The following is a 25,882-nucleotide window of genomic DNA, read 5'->3' as shown; positions in this document are numbered from 1 at the left end:
GTGCGCACAAGCCGATCACCGCGATTGAACGAACTTACGAGACGGGATTAGTTTTCGCTCTTACGAGCATTATCTTAGCGTTATCAGCCCGGCACTTCTACGACGATCCTACAAATCTGTTTTTAACGGGTTATTCTCGAGTCGTGGATTTTTGTCGGATTCGCTCTCGAATGAAGATACGACGCAGAACGACAGTGGAGGAGCTGTCCCCGCGCTTATCGTGACGGGGCATAATCGGTGGTTAAAAATCGTTTGATGTTTGCTCGCCAGCCAAGGGTGACAGAAGGCTACCTGTGTGTACGTGCCAGCGTTCCACAATACGATATACATATGTGTTTACTACCTGCATGGACCCTGATACGTCGCCAGTGGCGTAGAACGACCGTGAAAACGGGGTCCACGAAAACGGGCGTAAGTCTCGCGTAAAAATGCAGCCTCGATTCGCGCGTCTTACCACAACAGATAATTTGCAATTTAACACGAATTTTTCTCGCCTAATAATGTCACGGTCTCCTGTAGAATCAGTGGCAGATTAGAGCAAAGACTAACGTGCGAAACGAACGAATTAAGAAGCTCGATGAAACATCGTGCTGATTCAAAGCGACAGCAATATATCCATGGTTTCTTCCTCAAAATTAAATAATTGAATATCCAATTCTAAAAACAAACACGGTGTTGAAGCATGCTTCAACACCGTATTTTCACAGAATAATACTCGAATTTCTCGTCGTCCTGCAAGAGGAAAAAATAAGAAATCTGCGTTGAGGTGACTCAGACAGGAAGAGAGATCCGAGAGAAATTCGGATACTTCTGCTGCTCTGTCGACACTGCAAAGATCCTTGGCAACAAGGAATTCCGGGTCCGCATTTAGCCCGTACTCTTCGCAGAGGATGAAAATACCGCGCGAGTGACACTACTGTCCTCCCGACCTGGGGAGGTCAATTTTCCACGAGTTGCGAGGGATAAATCACAACGCGTCCTGCCAAAGGGAAGCGACAAAAGTGGAAGCGCGTCCACGACACTGGCGCGCGCGATAGCATTACGGGAGTACGTAGAAACGTATCGAGAGGCGAGCGAAAACGAGTATCCCGTGAGTGTGCTGGACGTGCCTCGGCCCTTAAGCAAACACTCTTTCGTCTCTTATTTGGCTACATACGGGCAAACGAGAGGAGAGCGGACCATTTACCTTCCAGTTCCACCGTAGTATCACGAGCGCGGCGGGTGACCATCGGTGATCCATCATTTTTCGTTCGTCGGACGCCTCGAGAGCCTTCGACGCGCTAAGTGCCGCCAACGCGCGCGCGGACGCGTCGTCTTGTTATTACTCATTCGCGTCGCGGCAAGCCAGTTTTCGGTGCTAGTCTATGTACGGATTCTAATCTCGCGAGTATTGTGAACGTACGCGAGACGTCTCTCGGACTCCTACACTGAGAGAAAAGTATATGATATGTGGAAAAGTGTATAATGATATATAGCAACTAAATTATAGTCCGAAATATCATATTTATAGTAAGTATTACCATAATGTCGGTAATAATTACGATATATGTATAGTACAATCAACCATATAATATTTTCACTAAGAATTATAGTAAGTTAAACTAAAATTATTGTATGGATACAAATCCATAAAATGGTAGGTAAAGTAACTCTTTTATATGGTCAATATTACCCAAATATTTGCTAAATGATGACAGATGTAACTATATGAATATTAAATCTCACTATATTTGTGAATGAGAAATTATCATATATGTGGTAAAAGTAATCAAACAACTATTTCAGACAATCATTGACTATATATTTGTGTTTATTCTACTATATTTTGCAGGTTTCCGCGAACTATAAAAATATGGTTGACGCCGAAATGAACTATAAAATACAGTGAGATTATAGTTAATTCAACTATATTTTTCTATCAGTGTATCAGCGGTAAAAATATTATTTCGGATGTACAAAAAGAGGATAACGTGAAATTATGAAACAGCCGGACACGACTTGGTACTCGAAAATTGTCCGACTGAGTACTGAGTAATTTTTAGTGTTCTGTCAATACTGTCAATAATGCCAGTAATTTCGGAATGCAGTCTTTGTTTTTCTCTCAAAACAGCAGAGGAATGTTGAAGGTGTGTGTGTGTGTGTGTGTGTGCACGGAACTGTATTATTTATATACATTTGAGGTAAGTATACATATATTATTTTAAAAGCACGTTGAGATGCTTCGTTTCGATTGCATTCGGAAAGTGTTTTCGGAAGAGAGGTTTTCGGAGGAATATTTTCGTGCACGGCATTGTCATCCTGCTGATAACCAAATACGCTCGGCCGATATCAGAAACGACTGATAAGGGGACGATTATTCGCCAACAGGGTGTGATACCCATTACGCGACTATTAGGTGCTTGATAACGCGACACGTATTATTGATACTTCATTGCGCGATGCCATCTGAGCGGATGTCCAGCAATACGTATATCTCGAGCGTCGATTACACACATTTTCCAGCTAATCGGATGCTATAATTTGCCGGAATGACTTGCAACCGTTGTCAACGGTAAAATATATTTCCATCGTCTGAACATCTGTACAAGTTCGCATTTCGAGCATACGCGCTACGTTTTGCGCACAGAAAATTGGTCGACGGTTATTCTCGCGCACAAAGAACACAGGCACACAACGATCACGGGGAAAATCACGGAGGACGGGGGGAGGGGTGGAATCGCAGTTCGCAAATCGGGGAAGCTCGCAACAAGGAAGAGACTCGCCTGGGCAATCCTCGAGTTCTGCCTCGGCTAATCCGGCCGGCTAAGCTTCCGGATGATATCACGAACGAGCGAGAGAGAAGTTTGATTGAACGAGGACGTATCGGCTGGGAACTCTCGGCTAAGGCTAAGGACGCTCCCCGATCCGGAACGCGACTTCTAGTCCACTTTGCGCGGCGCCGCGGTACCGCGCAAGACAAATTGAATGGCGCGTAAAGGATTTCGTATCGAGGGGAGCTATCGCGTTGCGAATCATCCTCGCGAGGATGATTCCGATATCGAACGACGGGGGAACGACGGAGCGCGGTCCCCCCTCGACAATCCCCGGGGGGTGATATCGTCGCTTCCTTCCGGCCGAGCGGTCTCGCGAATCAGCCTCGACGAGGTGGCCATCGGACTTGAGTCACGGTTAAATTAATGACGCGATAATATCGATTACAATGCCGTCGGTATCCGCCGCCCCCTGCGCCGTCGTCGTCGTCACGCGGACACCAAGAATCCCCCAAGAAGACGCCGCGGAATCGTCCATCCGCTCTCGCACCCTCGCCGCATCTTCACACGCCTCTCCTTCCGACTTCCGGCGGTCACGTGGCGAGCCTCCGTGCATCTCTGTCTCGCGCTGGCGGCGTTCGCGGCCGCCCCATTGGTCGTGTCCCCGGGGGTGAGAGTTCACCGTTCGGGGGTGGCATCGCGTTGTCCTCGTTATACCCGACGATGGCGCCTGACTCCGTCTGATTCTCGCCAACGTGCCACGCAGGAGTCGTGGGTGTAGCTTGGCTACGCCCGGCCTGTCGGTGGGCTTGGCCAAGCCAGCTGCAGCGTTCCCGGCGAGTAGGGGAAGCCTTTTCGGCGGACACGCGGTCATCCGCGACGTCACTTTGCGACGCGACGCCGAACCGCTCGCTCGCCCGTGCCGCCGTCGGCTTCGCGCTGGGATCGTGACACACGTACAGTCGCGCGATCGAGACGAGTTTGCTGATATCGACTCGAGCGGGGAGCATGATTGACCTATGAAGCTGCGCGAACCGATCGCACCCTGATGACATCGGCGTGACAGCCACGCTCGGCGAGTTGCGAGGGAAACAGTTTCAAGGGCCGCCGACGTTTGCACGAAGCACAACCGTGCCCCGACAGCCCCGCTAAGATCGCGCGCGAACGATCGCGATCGATTTCGCCTGGACGAAACCCGACACCGCGGCGGCCGCTCGCGGACAAAGCGGACAAAACCCGATCGTCATTATTGGGTCAGTGTCGGCTGTCGAGATCACTCCGAGATCGCGTCACTTCGTCGTCGCGCGACCGCTCGCGCGTTCTTCGCCATCCCGACGCCGGCGCGAAGAAGGAACAATCGCGTCGCGCTTAGACTCGCGATTCGCCGGGCGTTAGTGAACCGTCGTAGGGAGCCGTCGTCCTACTGGCGATCAAGTGCCCTGCAGGGGATTACCTAGGACTCTCGCGGTCGAGGGGTACCGGCCGATCAGTGTCGATCACGGGGACGAGTCTAGCGGGAAGCATGTGTTAGGTGTGACACACCTACAGTGACCGCGAGGACATGGCAGCTATGCATTACAACGCGCAGATGGTCTCGGAGGAGCTGCACCAGCACCCGCGACATCTCTACGGCCTCCAGCAGAGACTGCAGGACCCCGGCTCGTCGCCGCGGTCGGAGGACGCGCGATCCCCGCTGGAGAGCCGCGTGAGGTCCCTCGAGGAGATGCGCTTCGTAGGCGGCAGATCGCCGGATGTGGAGGAACGAGTGGTGAGATACCACGAGGACGCCGGCGGCAAGCGTTTCCCCAAGGAGCAGCTGCCGACTGCCGGCTTCTTCCAGGACCCGGAGAATGCGACGAGAAAGTGCTTCGGCGACGAGCTCGCGACGAGTCGCTGCCGCGAACCGGAAACTTCGCCCGGCAGGACGTCCTCGCCGCAGAGCTACATCCTCAGCTCGCCCAGCCAGCACAGCGGCTCCATCGGCAAGACGTCCTTCTGCATCGACGCGCTCTTAGGCCGCGCCGCCACCAAGCAAACCGAGGTGGATCAGTCGTCGAGCGATCGGCAGAAGACGTTCGCCAGGAGCCACGCTGTACAGCCAGACGGGCTGAACCTCAGCGGCGTCCAAGGACGAGAGACGTCCCCAGGCGCCGGGGTGAGATGCTCCACGGACCAAAGGACCACCTCCTCGTCCTTGGGCAACCCCCTACATCCCTTCGTGCAACATCACGGTTCCGAGTCGCCGGGGCTCGAGACGCGCGAGAGACTTTCCACGAGCCGCGAGGCCGTCCTCGCCGGCCTCCACCACGCCGACACCGGCGTGTCGGTGCAGCGCGGCCAGTTCAGGCCCGAGACGGGGACCAGCGGCTACCGGAACATAGCCGATCGGCTGGAAAACGCAGAGGACGACACGTCCGTCGACGTGGACCCGACGCGAACCGGAAGTGCCAGTCCTGGCAGCAACGCGAGCCGCAGTCCCGCCTCTAGTCCTCCCATTTCGCCCGGCTCGGAGGACCCCTCGAGCAACGGGGTCCTCGGCCATCAGAGTCTCGCGTCTGGGCCCTACGGAGTGGGCGCGGCGGTGGTCAGACAGAATCAAGGCCTCCTACTGCATCCCGCGGGCCCACTTATCCATCCCGGCGGACTGTACTATCATCCGGCCGGTGGCAGCGCCTTCCACTCGATACACAAGGAGGGTCAACCGGTCGGCCATCCCCAATCCGGAGGGCCTCATCCGCAGCAACATCACATCCATCCACTTCAGCTCGAGTGGCTCGCCCGGACCGGCATGCTGTATCCGAGACTGCCCGCGGATTTGGCCGGTGAGTGAGCCGGCGATGGCCGTTTAGGATATTTTCATTTGCTCACACGCGCCTCCAGAGAGAGGTTTGCGGTGATGATCGTTCAAATATATTTCGATCGCGCGAGGTAACTCCGATTCCTTCGAACGCTCGAACGCTTGTGCGATATCTCGCCTGCTGTTTGTTTAAAAAGATTCTCGGAATATTCTGATTAATTTTCAAATGAAAATGTTGTAGAAGCTACCTCGTGGGGATTTTATCGTTATTGTTACGTCGATTTTGAGGATGTCGCGTCTGTTAGATATTGTCTACAATGAAAGTTAAGATTTCGTTTTATCTTTCAACTTCCTCCCTCTCTCTCTCTATATATATATATATATGTGTGTGTGTGTGTATGTATATTGTATATTCCTCGTTATCTTTTAATTATTTTAAGTCTGTTAGTATCAATAGAATAACAAATCTCTTTAAAAAATATATACACTCGCAGAGTTGTATTTCGAGTATGTCTGAGTGGTCTATAAATTTAAAATAACCTAATCAATGCCAGATTGTAAGTTGCATCATTTCCTAACAAAAGCGTCAATCATGCTCATCGAGACGACGGGGCCTATCAATCAGAAACGAATCGCTGATGCACATGTAATTAATCGAGTAGTACCGAGTTAAGATCGCCGCGCCGACGTACAATTAATCGTACTGATGAAAATCGCAACGATTATCGCCGTTAAAAGGCGGAACATATCGAGTCCCGTTATTTCGCGTTAAAACGTCATTCGTATGGGCTTTCCAGCAAAATATGCTATAATCCGATAATGACACTATATTATGTATTTTAGGTGGCCTAAAATGCGCCTAATTATATCAACGTGACATAAATTTTTCGAATTTTTCTCTCGTGTCTGACAGAATATAACAGATATAAAAAAAATATATATATACCTGTATTTTATATTTATCATATTATTTATATTTCTATAAAGTGGAACTTGCATGAAATACGATTAGAAAAAACTCGAAAGTAAAAAAAGTAATTTCCGTTCTTCTTCCAAATGACGTTACACGTCGAATACCGCCTACGAGGAAAACACGTAAAGCGAGCACTTAATTTTCAAGATTATCTGTCCGATTTTTATCACAGTCGAAAGTGAAATCGCAAACGCGCGAGACGTGTTTCATTGTAGAAAGCCGCGATCGTAAAAGGCGATCCGACCTTCGCGAGCTGTTAATCTTCTTCCAATGCCTGATAAATTAGTGATTTGATAATAATTTGCGAGGAAATCGAGCGCAGTCGATAACGGTCGTTAAAGCCGATAACGATCCTCATAAATCGTCCTTCTCTAAGCCGCCAGTGATGTTCTCTATGCCGATCCCAGAAAAAAAATATATCGATTGCGACGTTATCGCCGATCGAAGATCTACAATAAATAGCGCGCTAGATAGCAAACGGACATCCAATTAAAAGAATCGCATGGAATAAAATGCGAAATGAATAATTTCAGGAAAATATATCGACTCAATTTGGCGAAAAATTGTACGGAATCGCGCAAACGGATGACAAGGTATTCCTTTTATTGCCAGTGAAAGTCTCAAGAGGGAGACTCGCCTTAGAAAAAATTGAATTCGCGGCCGAATAATTAGCAAAGGCCGGCCATTAATCACCGCTTGCGTTCGCAAAAGAGTTCTTCGCAAAAAAAGCGAAAAGATCGCGGGTCGTGGGAGAAGCCCAGGGAGAGACAGGAGGAATGCGCAAAATCGCAGTCTGTCTCGTGAGTGAATGAGTGAGTGGATCGTCGCGCGATATCGTCGATCGACGGTAACTCATGCGTGGGAGTGCGTGTGTTATGTTAGCTCTCGACGGCTATTACCAGCTATTAACTCGAAAGTGAGGCAACGTCGAAAGACAGATTGCCGCTGCGCGATGAGCAGATAGTACATGTTTACGTGTCTAATGTACCGCGCGCGAGCAGACCATATTGGCCGGTCACTCAAATTTTACGATCTCGATAATGGCGACGTGTCGCCCCTCCGCCCTCGCTCACAAATCCCCTAAAGTCTCCAACAAACATAACACACGCTGTTCCGCCTAACAAATGCCCAAAATAGAGAACTTTCATCGTCATCGTTCCTTCACGCAAATGGAGCAGCATAAAAAGAAACTCTGTTCTTCTCCTCTATCAGGAATAGTTTCTTTTTTTCCAATTTTTAATCCTCATCGCACACACATGGTGGGATATTTTTAATTAAAATTCTCACTCCTCCTTATCAATCTCGCCGAACGCGATAGCGCGAGATCTTTTAATTCCATCTGCCCGACAAAATCCAGACAGACCCGAGGGCACCTCTTCATTCGGTCGCGAATCCTTTTCCTCGCGAAATCTGCGCTCGCGAGGAAGAAGGACTGCATCACCGGCGACTAATTCACGCGAACGTCGCCAGGAATCACGAGAGGAGTCTCGAAAATCCAAAGGAGCAAACGCCGAGAGCGGGAGGAAAGAAAAGGCTTGCTAAGTGGCGACGGAGGAACTTGAAAGGCAACGGGCGACGGGTCGAAGGGCAAAGGGCCGGGAGTACAACAAGGGACTTGGTTACCACGGTAAATTTCACGCTCGGAAAAAAGAGCCGTAGCCGCGTTGTCAGGCCAATCAGTCGAGGGCTTTTATCGAACAAATTGGTCAGTGAACGTATGGCGGCGGCGGCGGCGGCAGATACCCCGGACCGGGAGGGGAAGGAGGAAGGGTGGCAGGAATGAGAGGTGGACAGCCGGCGGGGGCAGCGGGGATGCCGCGGACACAAGTGGTGAACGGTGGCGGGTGCGCGGGGTATTTCCTGTCAGATGATCCTGATTGGTAGTTGCCGAGCAATCCAGCGTCGACCAAAAAAGGCGAAAAAGTCGAGCGGTGGCGTAAAACAAGCGCAAAAAAAACGGCAAACGACAAAAAAAGAGGGACAGAGAACGGGAACGAGAGAGAGAGAGAGAGAGAGAGAGAGAGAGAGAGAGAGAGAGAGAGAGAGAGAGAGAGAGAGAGAGAGAGAGAGAGAGAGAGAGAGAGAGAACTCCGCGCCCGCGCCGCGCACTCGCGTGGCACGAAATAAAACGCGCGCCGAATAACATCGAGGCAACCCCCTTCCGCCCTCAGCCACCCCCGCACGCTCCATGGAGGCCATCGCCGGTGAGGTACACGGCTCGACTTGTTAAAAATTGGCGGCGGCCGCGCGGACCGCCCTCCCCGCACGACGCTCTGTAAATAACGCGGGTGCAAACGGGGGCGGCGAACGGCGGACGGCAGCGGCGATGGTGACGGGGGGGGGGGCCGACGGGGGAATGCGCGAGAGCTTTTATTTGCGGAATATTTGTCGCGCGTTATGCCCGCGCGCGGCGACGCTGCGACAACACCATGTTTCATCTATCCCGTAACGGCGTATCGAAATTTAACTAGTACGCTACAAACCGGGCCGTGCACGTGTCCGGGGGCCCGCCGCGTATTCGTACCCCGACACCGCTCGCGCACGGTATGGTATCATCGCCACACCGCCACCACCCACCACCTCGCGCACCCCAAAACCCCGCCGCCGCTCGTCGCCCTGGCCGCGGATAGTTATCCATATCGCGTTACGAACGGATGGCCCGCACCGCGGTCGCTCTAATTAGCGCGGTTCTGCGGCCATCGATTGCCACCGCCGCCGCCACCGTCGCCGCCGCCGCCGCCGCCGCCACCGCCACCGCCGCCGCTGCTGGAATAGCCATTGAAATGGCAAAACGTATCGTCGTCGCTGTTATATTGTCGGAATTGCACGAGGCTGTTTATACTCGCGAAGGTCGACGGCGCCGAGAGATCCGAGGCCGTAAAAGCAGGAGAGATCAGATGAGGCAATTATCTATTGAATAGGTGGAACACGTTCGAGGAAATGCTTGCGATCGTAACATTTGCATGCTAAATTCGCCTGCGAGTCGCTCGAATCGCGACAAGCGTACGCTTCTCCGAAAGAAGAAGGAAACGCGAGGAATCCGAGGAGGGTGAGCGGGCGCCTGAATTCAGCGCGCGTTTTGTGTTTGCGTCAGTGAAATCGGCATTAGCGGGATAAATCATAAATTAGCATTATGCTAATATATTTCGCTGGCAGCGAGAGAAGCGGCGTCACGGCGCACTTTTTGCAACTACGCGCTGCGTGTCCCGCGCGTTCTACATTTTTCAGCCGACGTATGTATACGTCAATCAGCAACGATCCGCACTAGCCGATAGTTGGCTTTTGGATTAGCGTGTGAAACACGTCATCGATTTTCCGACAGTGACAATCACACACGTACACAATGCACATATACATGCACGCACGCACGCACGCACGCACGCACGCACGCACGCACGCACGCACACGTACACACACGGGCAGTCGCGCCGGCGATGATTAATCGTTCGCGCGAGTTGAAGTGCAATTGTAATAATTACTGTCCCCGACCAGGCCGGCCGAAGAAATAAATTATTCATCGCGAATTTATGGCTTTTTACATGATACGCGCGCGTGCGCTGAGAAAATCCTTAAGCGTTTTAACAATATTAATTGCCGGTATCGATGTCAACGGCAAATACATAAATAATCGCGGAGGGCGCGATAAATCTCGCGTACGATAAAACTGGCGGCACGTGACTTTTATTCTCAGCGTTGCTTTACATATTTTGCCGGTGATTTAATGACGGCGAATGTTTAATTTGGCGATTATGGAAATGCAAAATTTCCGCGCTGCCGTTTTATTTTACGAGCTGCCGAGCGGGGCGAAGGGGTGCGGCGCGCTTCTTATTTTGCGTCGTCGCAGCGCTCATTACGCGAAAATTTTTAATGAACGCTACCAGCGGAATTTACAATGACGAGTGTTACACGCGACTGCGCGAATGCGTAAACACGCGTGTAAAATACTTTCCACCGTTCTCTTTCGCAGTGCGCCGTGCAAAGACGCGGATGGCGACGGAAGACGCCACGCGTCGGCGTCCTCTCTCTCTCTCTCTCTCTCTCTCTCTCTCCCTCTCCCTCTCTCTCTCTCTCTGTCGCCTTTCGCAAAATCCTCCCAACGCGAAAATGCAAATCGAGTTACGAATCTCTCCTTCTCTCTCTCCCTATTGGCCGATGGCCTGTGAAGATATTTTTTCAACTTAATGGGCAGGTTCTTAGCAGAGAGGGCGCAAACGAAATTAGGGCTGGTGTTATTTGCCGAGGGTGTCGAGGAAAAAGCGGCATCGCCGTTTCTTTCGAGCGCGCGAGTCGATAGTATATCGCTAGGTAGGATTAAATATCCGGCAAATGAATGCCACATGTTTCGGCAAGCGACGCGCTCGCGCGGTGTGTTACCTCGCGCGCTTAGCTCGCGTTAATTGCGCGCGGTTCCACAGCGCGATGAACATCGCGAATTAGCGGTGTAAGACAAAGAGCGAACTCTCGACATCTACCTGTTTGCACGCGCGTTTATTTCGGCATGAGATGAAATTTTACATCCCCTCTCTCTCTCTCTCTCTCTTTATATATATGTAGCCATACATCATAATAGAAAAGTCATGTACAATTTTATAGTGTTAAATTTTCCCCAAGTAAATTGAGATAAAAAAATAATTCAAAAAACTCTCTCGCAAGGTATCCCGTCTAAAATGCAAAGAGATCTCAAATAAATTCCGTCCACCATCGCGTTCTTAACTGCCCCATTACCAGGCACGAATACACGTGCACCAATTTTATCGAACGAAAGCCGTTCAAGTTCCATCGAATTGCGCGACGATGACGACGAAGACAACGACGGCGGCTCGCGGAAAACACTCCCCTCGAGGAACCGCAATTAAGGAGGATTCGTTTCTTCACGGCCAGTTCGATCGGCAATTTGGCTTAAATCGACTTGACGAACCGTGAGGGTGGCGGCGCGACGATACGGCCAGAGAATCCCGGTTTTTTCTCTCGTCCTCTCTCCCCCCTTCCCTCCGCCGCCCCCCCTCCCCGCCCTCCAACCCTCTCTCGTTTTCTTTTCTCCTTTTTTCGAACCGATCCCACCGCCCATACGAACGGGGAGAAACAATGGCGAGGAGATGGCGGAAGCTCTACTAACAAAAGGGGGATGATACTCGGGAGATAGAACGCGTGCGCGCGTGTGCTCGCTTGCTCGCTCGCTCGCTCGTGAGGGGTTGGCGGATGATTTAATTAGTTAATTGTGCGTCATTCATCCGTCTATTCATCCCCTTCATAGCCTCCCGCGTCCCGGCATACCGCCACCGTCACCATACCGTTCCCATGGCAACTCCGCGGACTTATAGTCCGTTTAAACGGCCAATTCCGCATTTCCGTCGGAGACTCGCTCGGCCAGCTGCTTCGCACGTCTCGCCGTTTGCCGTCTCTCTCTCTCTCTCTCTCTCTCTCTCTCTCTCTCTCTCTCTCTCTCTCTCTATCTCTCTCCCTCTATCTCTCTCCCTCTCTTTCTCTCTCTCTCTCTACGCGAGCCACGTGTAATTTTGCGCGATAATACCAACGTAACGAGATGTGGCAAATATTAATAATTATAATGCAAACGATAATATGTAAAATATATATATATATATATATGAATTACCAGATCGGAGAGGCAATGAATTGGAAGGTAACACGCGAAAGCATACAAGCGATTAAATCGCGCGCGAAGCGACGGAAGGAGCTCCCATCGGCTCTTCGCCTCGCACCGTTGTCACCCTTTCCGCTTTATACTCTAACATATGGCGCGCCGATTGCGGGGGATTAATCCTATTTGTTCGGGATTTACGGTATTCCTATTAATTCGACCGCAGCGCTCATGGTGCGCGCCGGATAGCTAGGTCTGCGCGGCTGATTGCGCGGGATATCGCCGCGCTATCTACTTCCAGGGAGATTTAATCGGGTATTCATTCAGAATTACGTCGAAACCGGGCTTTAGTCGCGGTAATGCGCCGGAGATTAAAGGGAAATTCGACGGAAGGAGAAACCGACGAAGAAGGCGCGAGGGATCAGCACTTTGCAATTAACACTTTGGCGCGACTAAAAGTCAGTCGCGACAACATTTATCGCTCGACGAGGGTGTACTTTCTAAGTAAGCATGTCTACCCCGCCGTTCCGTCGACCTATGCTGAGAATTACATCATGCTGAAAATTCACCTAAATACAGCTGAATAATTATCGCAACCCCGGCAACGTTAATCATCGCCGAAAGGCGAGAGTGACTTGACGGAGAACAACGACGGTACCAGCAGAATCGAGGAAGAGCGGGGTCGATGAGCGCCGTCGGAGCGGGATTTATTCTACTATGCGTGCGCGCGCGCGACAATTCGAAAATCGAGCTCGCACAAGCGCTCTCGATCCTCTCTCGTCAAGAGAGAGGATCGCACGATGTGGCACGGACGAGAGCGCGAGCGCGCGCGTCCCCAAAAGCGACAAGTCGGTGTCGTTAGTAGCGACCAGCCTCTGGTTCGGCCTGGGCTCACGACGACCTGATGTCGATGTTGTTTCCGGATCGTAGCTCGAAATTAAAGCTCACCGAGTGGCAGAGAGCACGGATGGCAAAGCGCAGCGGATAGTCGGAGGCGGGAGAGAATTGGTAAACCGGTGCATTCGCTCGCTTATTCGCTCGCACCCACGCAGCCGGAGTGTATATATACGCGTCTATATACACCGGAAGCTGGCGGCGGAGGCGGCGGCGGCGGCGGCGGCGGCGGCGGCGGCATCAGGTCCGCCTATAAGCGTATAGGTGGTAATGGCGTTTCTGAATTAGCTGCCAGCTAGTTTGGCCGTCCGCAAGCAAACAGATCTTGGTTACCCGATGTGTAACATCCCGCGCTCGCTCAAACGCGCCATCCCGTGTCTATATATACGGTCTTGTCGGTAATACTATTCGCGTAGGTACGTGTACATGCGCCTGTGTGCACGTTGCTGCGCGTGTGTGCACGTGCGTACGCGCGCCGGATACCTGCCGGCTACGTGACGCATGCGACCAACCGAGAAGCTCTTCTCTCTCTCTCTCTCCCCCCCCTCTCTCCCCCCTCTCTCACCGTCTCTCTCTCGGCCGCGAGAGACACCTTCGGCTCTTTGTGAGCGAGCCGCGGCCGCTCACAACCGAACCGATTGATTTTTCGATATTGTTGTGCAGCGTTCTCTCAAAGTAAAAGGAAAACTCTTACGACGGCGAAAAGTCTCGCAGAAATTACCCGCCGGCGACGCGTCGAGTAGAGATACGCGACAGGGACGATCACATCTCACGGGTTGTGTTGTCGATACTTAATTGTAACTAAAGATCAGTCAGAGGTGTCGCCGAGTGTCGACTAGAGAAAGCGAGCCTGAGAATCGCGGACTCGCGTGCGTTTCATCGTGGCGTGAGTGCGCTCAAGTGTTGGAACAATCGGCGTGCTGCAACGTCTCAATTCGCGAAGACCATGCGTGCTGCTGAAGGCACCGTAGACGCGGGAGGAGACGGCGAAATCGGCCGAGTCGGTGGGAATACGCGCTGCAAGAATAAGAAGTAACATCGCGGATGTTTATGGCGTGATTTGTGGCGGGCTCGCGAGCCCGAGTTCGGGATTAAATTCAGCCATTTCGGGTAAGGAAAATAGCCTGATAAAACTTGGCCAACTTTTCCGCCCACCTCCTCCCTCGGTTCCTCCTCTGTGTTCCATCCATCGACCTTCCTCGCGCTCCCTCTCGCGCTCGTCCGGCTCCATCCCCGTCCGTCTCCGCAACCACCCCCTGCCCCCCCCCGGCGCAGGAGGTGGCGGTCGGACGGCGCGGGGGTGGCGAGACGGCGGATAGCGACGTTACTCGCCTAGATTCGTTTAGCTCGGATCTGAGGGGTAGATAATTCGGGGGCGGGACACACGGCAAAGGGGCTCCGGGGGCCTGCAGGCGGGGCTTGCCGGCGCCGCACACACATACGTTCACACGCACGATACACCGACGCGTCCTCGCGCACGCACACCGACGCGCGAGGGCGAGCGAGAGCGAGAGAGAAAGAGAGCTCACCCTCGCGCCGCCGAGAGAACGCACCAGCGACCAAGTCGTTACCAACCCCTTCGCTCGCCGTACCCCCTACCTATCTACCGTCCCTCTCTCCCGCGCACTATCCAACCCTGTCGGCCCCCTACCTCGCATCCCTCGAGACGACGAGCGCGCACGGTGCAAGCAGGACCGACCGACCGACCGACCGACCGACCGACCGAGGGTACAACGCGGCATGGTTAGAGGTATACACGCCGATTTAGGACGCTAATTCCAATTTGCAATTCGCTATTGGGTAATTGCCGCCCATTAGGGGGAGGCCATTTTCGGCTACGTAGACCGACGGCCGCGTCCGCGACGGGGCTGTGTAACTCGTGAGCGCGATGCGAGAGCGCGGATCGATGCGCCTCCGAAGAGACGAGCTGATCGCGATTAGCTGTTTCCGCCGAAAAATAGAACGGCCAATTCAAATCGCGCTCGTTCGCCCGCGCCTCCCCTGCCTCTCGAAAACTCGGGACGACGAGAGAGAAAGCAGCAGCGAGCGGCCGTTTCGTAGCATCGACGGTAAAAATATTTGCCATCTCCTCTGAGTTGCCGGATTGGAGGTGAGAGATGATCGTGGAAGAAACGAAGAAACTTCAAGTCGGTGTGATTAAGCGCGAACGCGTCTGTCTAAACACGCGCAGACATATACAATGCTAAGCAATATCATAATTAATACGCGTATACGTGCGACGCGTGTGCGATAGTTATCCATCCCACTGCAGGGAATACGTCGCGATGCTTTCGAATCGCGACACGGAGCGTTCGGGTCATTCCGTAACGCGCCGCTCGGACGAGCGGCGCAAAAAGGACTAAAAACGAAGGTGAAGTTCCTGCGGGAGGTCGGATCGAGTAATCAGTTTTAATTAAGCGTACCCTTCGCCCGGGAGTTAACGAGGGTAGTTACTCGTTAGTCCGAGATACCGTGCGATTCGCCTGCTTGAAAAAAAGGGAAAAAAGAGCCGGGCGAGATCCGATCTCGGGTCGGCGGAAAAAAGAGTTATACTCGCGTCATTAATTTCGTAAGTATTACGTAACGGCGACTATCTCAAGGACACTGTATCGCCGTATCGACAAAGTAAATCGTTGCATTTGTAAAAATTACGACGTCGCGACGATGGCCGCTTCGACAATCACCTGACGAGTGATGAGTGATAGAAACAATTAGCCGGACAGCGTGTTTTATTCAACGAAACATTCTTTTTTGCACTAAAATTACGAAATATGTAATTTATTTTCATTTCAAATTGTTTAAAAAATCCCCTCCCCCAGCCAATTAATTATCTCAGTTAAAATTCGCCGGCCGCTAAAAATGTCACAAAACGGCGCTCGCGCGGAAATACCGGCTGCTCTCGTCATCCCGTAACATCCGTTAACGAAACGCGGAACGAAATTCTCCGCGGTACCCCCCGCGTCGCCAACACCCCTCTCTCTCTCTCTCATTGCGGCGCGGAGGTATTCATGGGACCGACGGCGCGTAATTTTTCCAGGGGGTAACCTACGGGGCGGCGGCGGCGCGGCGCAGGCAGGACGAGAAGGAGGGGACGGCGAGATCGAAGGGACGATGAGGGGTGGAGAGTGGCCGCTTTAAGTACAGATAATGGGTGGTGTTTACCGCCGCGATGATCGGCACGATTTCAGGGTGGCCCGGCATGAAGCGGCCGATGGGACCCCAAATAAATTAAATTATCATGATAAAGGCCCCCCCTGGCCTCCGCGCCCCGGCGGTACCGCCGGAATATAAGAGCGCGAATGGTGATTGTCCACTCGATAAAGTCGCCCTCGGTGTTTACTGACATCTGTCACGGTTTGCGCATTTCCCGTTGGCGATCGACGCGCGGCGCGCCAAATGATTAATTTAGCGGGACGCGCTGCATCATTCACCGCGTGTCAACGTGAAAGTGCGCCGATCCACGTGCGAACGTGCGAGTGCTTCGAGGAGAATCGTGGAAATTAATTACGGGACGATCAATCGCGGAGACAAGCGCCCGAAGCGTGCATGTAACGTACTCGAGAAACTGCGCTCGACTACAACACGCATCGTCCCCGCATCGTCCCCGTCTGTAATTCCGGGAGAAAACTGATAATTTCATGAGCGAAGAGAACAAACAAAATACGTGCTGCGATAAATACTCCTGGTATTGATCGCTCAGCTCTTCCGCGATTTCTATCACCTTAGCTGCTGTCGCTATCGATAGCCGCCGTTCGTGTTATTTTTCCGGCCGAGAGTTCCTCGTCTTTATCAACCTCGCGATCGCACCACTGCGTCGGCCGATCGCGCATTTGTTTATTCGGGGGGAAGGGGGGTTGTTTGCAGTTAGTTAGCGCCGTAGTTAACGCTACGGCCTTACTCCGGGGGGTACGCGCCGTATGTCAGTTGCCAACCCCCCCTCGATCGCGGTGGATTTCTTCGGTGCGGCTGCGACATGCCCCGTCGATTAATGCGCCCGAAGGCTCAATGAATAATTATCGCGACTGCGTCGGCTAATTCGCCGACGAAGGGTGCGGGAATTTATGGCGGTTATTTGTCTGGTAGCGCTACTCGCTCTCCTTGGACTCTCGACCAACGGTGATAGCAAGTGGCCGAGGTCGATCGACGGCGTTTCGCGGATTGCACCTCCACGCCGGCCAATTCCGGCAAATACGGGCGAATTAACGATCTTTTGTGCGACCGCACAGTGAATAAGGAATTTTGCTGCGCGAGAGATGTTACTTATTGTTCCGAAAAATCCGTGGGAATCGTTGGTCTGGGTAAAAAGTAGCGCGTACCGCAAGATTTCTCGCGAATTTCGATATTCAGCTACACTAGGAAACACTAGGAAAAATGTATTGTTGCGTGAACCAAAATTTTGTTGTAACAACAAAATAATTTGGTTAAAATATGCCCAACAAAACTGTTTAGTTCCTGTAAACAAATATTTCGTTCGATTACGGTTTGTCCGTATAACGTAATACCTTTGTTGTATAGCAACCAAAAAGCATTTAATATATGAATTTTGTAAAAAATAAAATATAATTTTTTCTTAATATATAAAATCTAAATTTTAGTGCATAGAAAGACAAAATAGTATCCATTGGGCATTATTTTAGTTTATGTAAAATAATATTTCGTTATTATGTAATTTTTATGGATAAAATAACTAAAATGCTTAATTTTTATATATAAAGTCTAAGAACAAAATCATTTGGTCCAGAGAACAAAGCAGAAAAACATATTTAGTTGAGACAACTAAATATTTTGTTATATAAAACAAGATATTTCGTTGCTATTAGAAAATGCCTCAACTAAACAGTTTTGTCAGGGATACTAAATTTTTTTCCTAGTGTAGCCACGTGAAAGAGAGGATGTGACGCAGTGGATATCAATTTAATTGCCGGCACATCATCGTTACTTGCCAAAATTAATTATCGCATATTGAAATATAAGGAGCAAACGGGGCCGCCTTATCTCGAACCGGACTTCTTGAACTTTCGATCGGCTTGACCGACAATGATCATAGATTAGAATTTATAATATAATACTATAGTGTGTTATGAATCGCGTGTGGCAATCGTAGAGTTAATTAAACGCGAAGTGACTTTATGTCGACTATTAGCGCTCGCGCGATGCGTGCGATATAGATCGGCCCGCGCTGAAATTCGCGCGACGACGAAATGCGGCATAATAATAGCGTTGCGACAGGCGACGTGTGTCACGAGGATCTGATGGGCGGCGCACGAATTCACGGTGCCGCCGACGATGAAATTGAAAAAAGGGACATAAAAATAAATCATGACGGGACGAGGAGCGGGAGGGACGAGCGCGCGGTAGCGCGGGCGCAATGGCGCAAATAATAATTGTCACGAATCAGCGGGGAGGGAAATCATCGGTCAGGCCATATGTGCCCAGCAGGGGGCCAACTCCTCCTCTTCGGCCAACGATAAATAACCCAATAAATGCTAACAGTCTAAATACTAACAACTATCAAATGTAGTCCCTCGCGCGTGCACGACGCGCGCTCCCACTGACAATCGTCGAAAGTGCCCCCGCACGCGTATCCATTTTTCGTCACCCGTAACGAGATGAGAATTATCAAGCGACAAATTCGACAATTTCGTGCGTCACAAATCCAAAACGGGAGACGAAATTCACAGGGGCGGAGAAAATTTGGGGAAATTCTCGGGAAAGTCATTTCGTCACGCTCGAATATCTCGTGCGAGGTAAAGAAAATTCTCCTGCGCCAATGCATTTCTGTATTATCATTAGTTTTGCAATATACATATACTTACATTGCATACATTGCACAGATATACATATAGTATACAATTTTAATTTTATTTTGTATCTTTATTCAACACGTAGACTATGTTATTAATGGAAATAAAAATTCAAAAGTTAATAATCCGTATGCGTATGATTTTGAGGCATGCGTTTGCGTCAAATGCGAATGCATCCGAGCACATACGCGCGTCGCGCCGAGACTTATTTGTGTATCGGGCGTGAAATCGGCCGGTCCTATATCAAAATACACGGGTCCCTTCTTCGAGGGTGAGCGAGAGATCGCGTACCTGCTCGTACGCGGCTTAGTGAATCACGCGCGCTCCGACCGACGGTAATCCGAATGCGCTCGACTAAACGCCGCCATGTGTACAAACACTGACAGCCGGTCACGCACTTGCTAGTTAAGTTACGAGGGTGCTTAAGCCAGTGACGCAAGGCCCACCCCGCTAATCGTGGAAACCGTGGACACGGCGCGCGCGGCGACAACAAAAACACGTGGCGTCGCGGCGACGTGAATAATTTCGACATCGCGGACCAAGTGGCGGACCGTCCATGCGAGCACTTGAGCTTTCTATGATATTTTGATGCTATTGTATTTTAGCAGCCTCTCTCCGTCCCGTGCGATTCACCGTGAACCTCCCCTAAAATGTGCCAATCATTTTCTTCGCGCATTATTTACAATAAGACACGTTGAGAGAAATAGTCGCGCGATATTTGGTGATTGCAGCGATTAAGGACAGGATTTGAAAAATCGCATAATTTGCAAGATCCACGTTGTAATTTTGCAGTGAAACATATACTACTTTTATGACGCAACCGCGTCTCCACTGTTCATTCGATCCAGCGCAATTTGTACGCAACAATAGGGTACAACGATATTGCAACATTCTTTATCGTCGTGATAATTCGTCAGATTCTGTTTCGTCCTACGCCTATGCCGCTATAAGTCGGCGATTCTCCCCTGACCAAGAGTCATTCACGGGGCTAATTGCAGGGGCGGCTTTCCGCCCTATCGTCTAACCCCAAATCATCCCCCGTAATCCATAGGGATTTACACTCGCGATAATTGCATTAGCATTCGATGATTTTTATTGGATCGCCCGGCTCGTAATAACGAATCATTTTCGCTCTCCGAGCTGTTTACTCCCGACTAAAATCGCGTTCGTTTGCGACTCTTTTGCAGATGGGGGGGGACGGGGCGGGGCACGCGTGTAAATCCGATAAAAAAAATTTGCCGAACGAAAATATCCGTTGTAGCAAGACGAGCTGACATTCGCTGAGATATTCATACCGTTTCGAGAATGACTTTTTTATTCAAAGGCACGTCGTAGTTCCTGGCCGCGTCGTAATCGCAAATGTTCTCAAAGGGATTTTTTCTTTCTGATAACAGGTTGCGCGGCACAGCACGCGTTGCTAGGCAAGACCAGAAGGCCCAGGACTGCGTTCACGTCCCAGCAGCTTCTTGAGCTGGAGAAACAATTTCGACAGAACAAGTACCTCAGCAGACCGAAGAGGTTCGAAGTCGCGACGTCGTTGATGCTAACGGAAACGCAGGTAAAAACGGAGATAATGATGTTGAATCACGCATTAACTCTCACGATCCGTTATCCGAAATTCACTGACGGCCATGAGCCCGTGAGTCATTCCGCGCGTGATAAGCGTCGCGATTAACGATTTTTATTACTCACCCGTCTGAGCGGGAAAAGAACACGACGCGCCACAACGCGAGTCATTTATGTAACTAAAAGCTCGCAATAAAATGTAAAATAAAACGTAAGCGTTCGCTTACTACACGACTCTTTGTCCTTCTCTACAAAAAGAGAGAGTCCGGGGGAAATTCGAGAAAGTAATGGGACGCGGAGTGAGTCGCCGATCGTCAACGAGTTGCGACCGAACGTAACGCGTTCTAATTAATCGAGCCGCAGGAAGCGCGCTCGTCGAGCAATCACACGCTAAACACTACGAAAACCGAGGCGGAATCGCTCGCGGAGGAGCATTAAGGAGCACTGGATCGATCGTTCCACACGGCTCGAGTCGTCGTCAGAGTTCGCGTCGAGAGTTAACGTCGAGAGCTGGTCCCGATGAGGAGTTGAGCGACGACAGCCGGTAAATAGCGCGAAAATGGAAATTCGCGAGGTCGCGCGGCGGAAAGAGTGGAGGGGGAGGGAGGATGCAGGGAATGAGTGAACGTTGCGAGGGGGGAAAAAGAGCCTCAAAAGAGAGAAAATCCCTCCGAGTAATCCGAACTCACCCTTCCATCCGACGTCGTGCACGCGAATCTCCTCTCCCCCCCTCCCCCCCTCTCTCTCTCTCTCTCTCCTCTCGCATAGTTCAACAACTTAAACATAACTCCGAAGCTTACGAGCCCTGACGGATCGCTCGGCAAACAGACGTGAAAGTCTGAGTTATGGCGGGCTCAGTCGCTGATTTGTTTCGATATTTTACCGATTCCGCCTCGCTCCTCGCCTCCGACCTCGGCCTTTCAACGTCGGCGTCGTTCTCCTCCTCCTTCCCGCCTCCTGTTTCCCCATTTCCGTCTGAGTTCCGCGCTTGCAGAAACGCGATTACCGGCGATTTACCGTCCGAGCTCGAGCAGCACGACATGTCGCGACGACGGCACGGCGAGAAGCGGACGTTTGTTTAAAAAACAGCCGATGCTCGCATGCATCCTAAGGACACGAGTCCTTCGCCTTTTTTTTCTTCTCCTCCTTTTCTTTTTCTCTGTGTTATAACTTTCATCGTTACCGAGTATTTCTTGACTTTCCTCTCTCTCTCTCTCTCTCTCTCTCTCCCCCTTCATGTTACAAGAATTAAACCGCCTTTTTTATGAGCACCATATAATCCAAATAATTTTAAGGAGAATGTTACCGTCGGGTTCACCGTTGCAAGTCGCAGTGCAAATTCACAAAATTCACCAGTGCAACTATCTCGCTCTCGAAAAATCGAGTACGAAATTTTTCGCTGTTCGCTATACGTTCCTTCATGCGTTTCACACTATTGTTCTTTTCGTAACGAGCGGTCGGATGTTTAATTTGCGACGCAATTTTGACTATGCCGGCTGGATCACTTAACTAATTACAAAGACGCTATGATGAAGATATCGCGATGCGATCATCACGAAATCGCAACTCACGATTGTAATCGTAATAATAAAGTAATAATAAAGCGGTAATAACACATGGCCGATCGCTAGCGGGAGGAAAAGTATCTTCATATCTTCAGCAATTAACGCAGTCGCGATCGCATCGGCGGAGAACACCTCGATATCCCATGATTCATCGTTGTTCGGTTTCCCCACGTACAAGGTGTCGATTAATTTCGGCTCGCGAGATAATTTACAGCGCCGATCTGTTTTCTCTGCTCGTCTCTATCTCTCTCTCTCTCTCTCTCTCTCTCTCTCTCTCTCTCTCTCTCTCTCTCTCTCTCTCTCTCTCTCTCTCTCTCTCTCTCTCTCTCTCTCTCTCTTTCTCTCCATCTCTCTTTCTCTCACTCCCACCTATTGTCACTCGTTCGTTCCGCTCTTCATCGCGTCGGTTTATCACCGACAAATATTTATTTTCGTACGTTGCTTTTTTTCCCACCTTCGATCCATTTTTTTCGACTGACTCGCTCACTCGCGCATACAATTCGCGCCTTCGCCCAATCCGTCCCCCTTCCTTACCCCCGAATTCAACCCCCGTGCTTGTTTACCTCACATTCCGAATTATTTGTTAACGCGACGCGAATGATTTACGTAAGTTGTCGTCGCAATGTTTCGCCTATCGAATTATCCAGCTGATCGAAAAGCGATGGTGACTGTTATTCTTTTTCGCGAACCGAAAAAAGCATGGACTCTGACGGAGAAATATTTTTGCCGTAAATATCTCTCCGTTCACGCGACTTTCCACTGATTCCTGTAGCAACAGTTTTTATCGCATTATTTCCTTCGCGCACTCGTCTACGTCGTTACAGACAGATTAAAAAATGCGGTTTCGAAATTTCAAAGTACAAAAATTTTTCCGACTACTAACGAGACAAATCGCTCTACCGCGGCGATCAGGAGCGACGCGGAGGAGACTAGCTCGTCTCACGCGTGAGACTCCACACGATGAGAATCGCAAGGATCGTGACGACCTGCCGGCGGGAACGTCCTCGTTCCCGGACTCCCATTCGTATTCGTACGAGAAAGCTGCGCGCTCCTACGGAGGGTAAAGATATAATACGGTCGGCGTGCCTGGAGGGGATTGGCCCGGGCGCATGATATGTTGTCCGAAAGATTTACATCGTTTTCTTACGATTGGGGAGGAAAAATCGAGTCCCTGTATCTGTCTACCTGATTTACGGTGTCTCGGGGTGGCTCACGTGACGTCCCGTGCTCGGGAGTGGAGACGCGCGCATTCGCCAAATTAAATCGGGCGTGGATTGAACGTGAAGAACGCGCGCCGCGTGTACACCCGGAAAAAAACTCTTCGTCGACCTCTTTGCGTCGTGGACAATTAACGATCTCGTTCTCATTGAACGCTTTGGCGCGTCTCTGTCGTTACGCGCGAAGATACACGTTCAAACACGGTTAACGACGACGGGCTGCTACACGTGTAGCGCATGACGGTGCTCGCGCGGCAACGCTATCGTAATGATCTGAAATTAAATGCGATACGGACGACTCAGTGCCGAAATGCTTTATCGACACGGACATCGCTCGCGATAGATAGTTGTTAGTCCGCTCGAAATCGCCATGTATATTGCCTTTAATCTTTCTCTTTCTCTCTTTCTCCTTCTCCCCTTCTCTCTCTCTCTCTCTCTCTCTCTCTCTCTCTCTCTCTCTCTCTCTCTCTCTCTCTCTCTCTCTCTCTCTCTCTTCCTTTCTCTCCATGAATTTGCATGTAATGAATAAACTTGACGGCAAATTTATCCGACGCGAGTAACACGATGTAATTTCGTTGCAGGTGAAAATCTGGTTCCAAAACCGACGGATGAAGTGGAAGCGCAGCAAAAAGGCGCAGCAGGAGGCTCGCGCGAGCGGAAAGGCCGAAGACACCGGAAGCACGAGGAGTACCGAAAGAGACGCCGGAAGCGACGTTAGCGTCAACGCGCCCGGTACACCGGAGGAGTCTAGAGGAACGCTCCAGGAGAGTCAAAGGACCGGCACGGATCTTCAGGAACCCTTGTACCGACCTTACGTGGTTTAAAGGACCAACGAGGGCGCCCCTAACCCTCGGAGGACCAACGTTCCGCGGGAAAAATTCTTGCAACGTTCCTGTCGTCCTCGTTTTATTTCGCTTGTATGATTTGATAAGATTAACAAGTAGATAAAAATGTTCTCGTCTGTGAATATCATTAACTTAATAAGGAAAAGAAATGAAGAAAAGAAAAAGAGCTTCCTTGGGAGGGTTTAGATCGTTGGTCCTCTAACGGTTAAGGACGAGTGGAAACTGTCATCGGGCGTACTTTTGTCCCTAGTCGTTTCTTAAAAAATTATTTCTTCGCAAAGAGAAATCATAATCATATTCCCGATTATTGAGGTTGAGTTTGTATCACTTTGACTACGCGTGCGCCTGTGCTCATAAATTCTTTTGTAACAGAAGACATCAACGCTTCGCTGTTGATTGCGATATAATTTTTATTAGTCGACTCTGACGAGGAAGGATTCCATGACTTCCTATGGGGATCGAAACCGGTGCGCGATTCCCCGATGCTTTCCAATTTTTCACGCCATGCACACAGCGCCGGACACAGCGTGAAACCTACGTGTAATTCACGCCGAGATTGTCGCGTTTCTACCGTCAGTGGACACGAAAATTATTTTCTTGCGCATCGCGCGGGATCGTCGAAATCCGTCTCGATCGAGATTGCATTGGTTTCCACGCGTTTTACCGTCGATCCTTACCAACTCTACCGCGAGCCTTGTTTTCTACATAAAAAAGGGAAAAAAAAAGCAACCGATCTCGTGTACATGTACATATAATCTCATCCCTACACTTTACCAGTAATAAAGCAAAATTCCTATGTAAATAGCGTCGCGTACGAGACGGTAATCGCGATCACGATCGTAGCTCGCTTGTTAATCGCGTTTAATTATCCCACCGACGAGTCATCGTCGGGAGAGGTGTCTCTCTCGCTCGAAGCAACGAGAGAGAGAGAGAGAGAGAGAGAGAGAGAGAGAGAGAGAGAGAGAGATCGCGCGGTCGAATTATCCATGCCTATCGTTCGGCGGACGGAGAAGACGCGGGTCGCAGACGATGTGAGACGAGACCGGAGGACGTGTGTCGTGATCGTGTGCGATCTAGTGATAGCGGATTCGTCTTGGGATCTGCGGAGGATCCGAGATGGATGCCATTTAACTTAAGCCCGTCGTGTACATAGACACTCTAGAGACTATTTATTCTGTGTTCGCTCGGCTTGTAAGATAGAGACGCCAGATAAACGCGCCGGAACCGCGACGTTGTTAATATAGACGGTGTCAAGAGACGACAGATAAACGCGGTATTCTCCCTCTTTCTCTCCCTCTCTCTCTCTCTCTCTCTCTCTCTCTCTCTCTCTCTCTGTCTCTCTCTCTCTTCCTCTCACATCTTCTCCATTATCCTCTTCCACCCTTTCTCTTTCTCTGTTTCCGTGGGTGGCGTCCACCGTCTGCAGTCCGGCTGCGAGCGTTACTCGAGTATCGTCGCGTGAGTACGAGCGAGCGAGAAGCCATGTATTTACGGTATACGATGTGAGTGTAAATATTATCCGCATAGGTCCTAAGTTTAGCGAATGCAATGCAGATACACGATATGATATATATCGCGACAAGTTCCTAAATAAATTATGAAATCGAGCAAACCTTTGCAAGCCGGCCTTCTTCTTACCTTCTCGAGCCCGTCATTCTTACCCCCCGACAATCCTCGAATCCTAACGATTAGGCGCAATAGAAATGAGCACTTTATTTCGTGGTAGATTATCTACCCAACAACAAGATCGATGAAACGACCTCGAGTAGAGACGACGAGTTTGCGAAGAATTCAGCGGCGGAAGGTGTTACTTATTATCTCGTTCGCCACAGTTGACGCGAATGAACAACGACTTCAAAGCGGACTTCGTTT

General features: G+C 50.6%; 1 protein-coding gene across 1 annotated transcript; it reads left to right on the top strand.

Annotated features, from left to right (window-relative positions):
* The first annotated feature begins 2,817 nt into the window (after positions 1 to 2,817).
* exex (motor neuron and pancreas homeobox extra-extra) lies at positions 2,818 to 25,614 on the top strand. Its single transcript, XM_011156907.2, has 3 exons — positions 2,818 to 5,572; positions 20,212 to 20,375; positions 23,747 to 25,614. Exons 1-3 carry the CDS (start codon positions 4,312 to 4,314, stop codon positions 23,987 to 23,989), a joined length of 1,668 nt encoding a protein of 555 aa, XP_011155209.1. The 5' UTR covers positions 2,818 to 4,311; the 3' UTR covers positions 23,990 to 25,614.
* The last annotated feature ends 268 nt before the right edge of the window (positions 25,615 to 25,882 follow it).

This window comes from Harpegnathos saltator, unplaced genomic scaffold, assembly GCF_003227715.2.
Source record: "Harpegnathos saltator strain DR-91 unplaced genomic scaffold, Hsal_v8.6 scaffold213, whole genome shotgun sequence".
NCBI lineage: Eukaryota > Metazoa > Arthropoda > Insecta > Hymenoptera > Formicidae > Harpegnathos > Harpegnathos saltator.
This window is presented reverse-complemented; position numbering and strand designations above follow the sequence as displayed.

Excerpts from the sequence above, each read along its gene's own strand:
- exex (XM_011156907.2), top strand. The coding sequence starts at position 4,312 with ATGGCAGCTATGCATTACAACGCGCAGATGGTCTCGGAGGAGCTGCAC. Across the intron at positions 5,573-20,211 it reads ACTGCCCGCGGATTTGGCCG|GTTGCGCGGCACAGCACGCG; the intron begins GTGAGTGAGCCG and ends TTCTGATAACAG. Across the intron at positions 20,376-23,746 it reads TGATGCTAACGGAAACGCAG|GTGAAAATCTGGTTCCAAAA; the intron begins GTAAAAACGGAG and ends ATTTCGTTGCAG.